This window comes from Triplophysa rosa, linkage group LG18 (assembly GCF_024868665.1).
Source record: "Triplophysa rosa linkage group LG18, Trosa_1v2, whole genome shotgun sequence".
Lineage (NCBI taxonomy): Eukaryota > Metazoa > Chordata > Actinopteri > Cypriniformes > Nemacheilidae > Triplophysa > Triplophysa rosa.
The window spans coordinates 12,802,139-12,805,424 of record NC_079907.1 but is presented as its reverse complement, the minus strand read 5'-3'; the positions used below and the strand labels follow the sequence as shown (position 1 = coordinate 12,805,424).

Here is a 3,286-nt window from a genome sequence, read left to right as displayed (position 1 = left end):
AATAATTTGCTTCCAGTGTGATTTTAGTTCTCGTGATCCAAGTGTGGCATCATTCTGATTCACTGAGATGACTTCCACAGCCATGCATTTGATCAAAAATAAAAAGCATTTCCAATGGATAATGATACAATTACACAAAAGTTTTATTGATGGCAACATAATACCAGGACTTCAATTAAAGTGCAAATATTCTGAAAAGCGAAAGCAACCACAGACATTTGGCACACGAAGTTAAATTTATATCGATCACAAAGTCAGCTGCTACTAGTGGCATAAAAACGGCTAAGTCTCCAGAGATTGTTATTTCTAAAGGCTAAATATACATTCATGTCCAAATAGAAAAATATAACAAAGTTGTCTTCAGTTCTCCTAGTCTAAAATAACACCAATCAACAGTAATCAAGTTAAATCTAACATTGCAGACTACTGTCCGATACAGTGCAGTCATACTTGGTGACAGTGCACAAGAAGACTAAATCGGGTGTGAGAAAAATATTTGCACAGACCCTGTAACATTTATGTTATTAAAAAGTTATAGTGTTGGAAAAAATAAAGTGCGGTTACACACACACATTGTAACAGTAGAACATGATTGTGCAGTGACAAATAAAACAAGGGTGACATGTTTCCCCACACAATGTTTTTGTTCAAGCAGTTTTAAAGATGACCACAGTAACAATAAGTGCTAAAATGCTAAATCATTTCAGGGTTGCCATTAAAGAGGTCAATACTTGTGGATTTGAAATTGTAGGTATGATTACAATAATCTATGTAGGTACATGTATATATTGATGTTTTATACTGAAGTTTATTGTTTCATAGAATCTTTACTCTTTACTGCAATGAAAACCATGTCACAGAGCAGCATCAGAGAACTGGTACTGTTTCATGGTCAATACAACTATGCCTAAACTCATCCCTAGACTAATTTCATAACTGTCATTAAAAACATGAAATTATATTCTTACTGTGATCGGACTACAATCCTAAAAGCAGGTTTTTGAAGGTTATTACCACAGTACAAATAAATGTATTACATTAAAATCCTTTTCGATTATTTCATATTTTTCTGCGCAGATGAGCTTTGTCTGAAACACTGGAAGTCATGCAACGGCATAATAAACAACGCAAAAAAAGTAAGTACCGACTCAGTTTCTCTCATTCTCCCCATCAACGTTCTCCATCAGATCTCCAGCTCCCAGTTCCTGAAGAAACCTCTTGCTACTAAAGCCTCTCTAAAAGTCACTGTTAGTGAGTTGATGGTGACGTCTGTCACAGTTACCTCCTCTGGGTCCATAACCGGACTCCACTGTTCAGTCAAAGGACACATAGATACGACTTCGGATTCAATTGGACTCCAGCCTCCTGTCCTGACATCCTCTGCGACAGAGTAAATGTTGTACATATTTTAAGTTTGTTATTTTTATACCACGAAAGACTCTTGAGTACAGACTGCTACTGGTACCCTCTTAAAACACAAAATAGGTGCATAAAGAAAAACAATTTCTGCTGTTTTGGTTTCTGACCAACTAACATACTTACTGTTTAAAGTGCTGCTGCCAGTTATAATTTCTTCCTGTCTTGTATCCTCCTCTTCCTCCTCCTCCTCCATAACACCCTCATCATCATCGTCCTCCCTTCTATCCCATTCCTCCTCCGATGTGTCTCTGGATGCTTTCTTCTTTCTCTTATGCTGGGAAAAATTATGATACATACACGCCCCTGCAGACCGGAACCTCATATCCCCATCACCACACTGCGGCCGCGTCAATGAGAGTGACAGATGTTCTGAAGAATTCTCTGTATCTTTGTGTGCACTGCGTAGATCCATTGTGTAGATGTTCCTCTTAGAGACAGCATATGCGTATAGATAGGACGTTAAAGGAGGGAAACCATTACAAAAATAAAAAATGAAATATTTTAATGTTTACCTGCACAAGCAGTCGTTTAGCCTTTGGACCTCTTTTCCGCCAACCCACTGATCTGTCCCTATGTTCTCTGTTTGGAATTAGAAATAACAATAAGAGAAAAAGTTTGGATGAGTTATATCCACATTAGTGGATAAAAAATTTTTTTTAATGTAATTGCTCACTTTTCCTCATATGCTACAACTAGTCGAGGGTCTAGAATGTGCTCCTCTGGCTCCCATGTGCTGTACCTATAGTCATACAAAAATCCAATGCATTTTAATGATGAAAAAAATGGGGAAAATACTTACTTTTCTTAATTACAGGAATATTAGGAATAAAGTTAACAGCTAACAGTAACTCAGATTTTTCCCAAATCTTTTTTGAAAGAATATTTATTAAAAAAATTTTTTTTTTAAATAATAAAAAACACTTACTTTGGAGGCCAGCCTTTCCACTTCAATAAATACTCGACATGTCCCTAAAGCATAAAAATAAATCGTAATAAAGATAAACAGTTCTCGATTGCGTAGTTTATTTTATTATGTAAGATGACGTAATGACGCTGACATCATTAAGAAGTGACGACGCAGATCTGTTGGCCCCTCCTATTTATTTTAATACATTCATAACGGTTATCTTTTACCAAACTCGAGAGGATGAAAGAACATGCCACACGTTATTTTAATCTAAACGCACGTTTGTAACGCTGTTGAAAAGTAATGACGAGGTACGTGTGTTTGTACTAATAACATTATAGCTTTCATACAGAAAGCGCTGTACCTAAATGAACTTTACCGTTGTTAACGTTACTGGTGGTAGCCCAATGGAAATTATAACTGCGTAGTCTCCATCACTTTAAGGATTACCACCCCTACTTACTGTGCGCCATGCGTTCCCAGCGAAGTTAGGCTTCACTTGTGTGTGTGTCACCACCCCTCATGCGTGTTGTTTATGTGCAGCATGCGCAGATTGAACTGTCAACAAACGCGCGCACATCAATTACCTTTCTAACTCTTCTCTTTGTGATGGACTCCACGGCAAACACTTGCTCGCCGATTGCTGACAGTTCCATCGGCTAAGTTGTTCGTCTCTGACAATGAAGTGTTAAAATATCTTTATGCCTTCCGTTACAGTAAGTATGAAATAAATCCCATGAGCGGTTAGAATAGCTGTAGCCTCCAACGACACACCTTCCCTTTCTTCCGCTGACTTGTTTACAATTCAATATTATATGCTTTGCACCGCTCCATTTCCTTGTACTACATGAGTACAGTGACTTTAAATCTGCGACACATCTGCAGCGCGGAGCGCGCCCCCGTGCGCCACACAACGGGGTTACAGTGTCGCTTTTGGTCATGTTATGAAACCGAAAATAG

At 38.0% G+C, this 3,286-nt stretch overlaps 1 protein-coding gene across 1 annotated transcript; it reads right to left on the bottom strand.

Moving 5' to 3' along the window:
- Nucleotides 1–139: 139 nt before the first annotated feature.
- On the bottom strand, nt 140–3,223 carry cbx7b (chromobox homolog 7b). The gene is made up of 6 exons (XM_057357801.1): nt 2,914–3,223; nt 2,345–2,388; nt 2,093–2,158; nt 1,932–1,998; nt 1,543–1,846; nt 140–1,380 (listed from the first exon to the last, which is right to left on the bottom strand). The coding sequence occupies exons 1-6, from the start codon at nt 2,980–2,982 to the stop codon at nt 1,184–1,186; spliced, it is 747 nt and encodes a 248-aa protein (XP_057213784.1). The 5' UTR covers nt 2,983–3,223; the 3' UTR covers nt 140–1,183.
- Between the last annotated feature and the right edge of the window lie 63 nt (nt 3,224–3,286).

What these genes read in the sequence shown, in the direction of transcription:
- cbx7b (XM_057357801.1), bottom strand. Translation starts at nt 2,982, where the DNA reads ATGGAACTGTCAGCAATCGGCGAGCAAGTGTTTGCCGTGGAGTCCATC. An exon ending in CAAAGAGAAGAGTTAGAAAG is followed by an intron (nt 2,389 to 2,913) that starts GTAATTGATGTG and finishes TTTATGCTTTAG; the next exon opens with GGACATGTCGAGTATTTATT. An exon ending in CTAAACGACTGCTTGTGCAG is followed by an intron (nt 1,847 to 1,931) that starts GTAAACATTAAA and finishes GCTGTCTCTAAG; the next exon opens with AGGAACATCTACACAATGGA.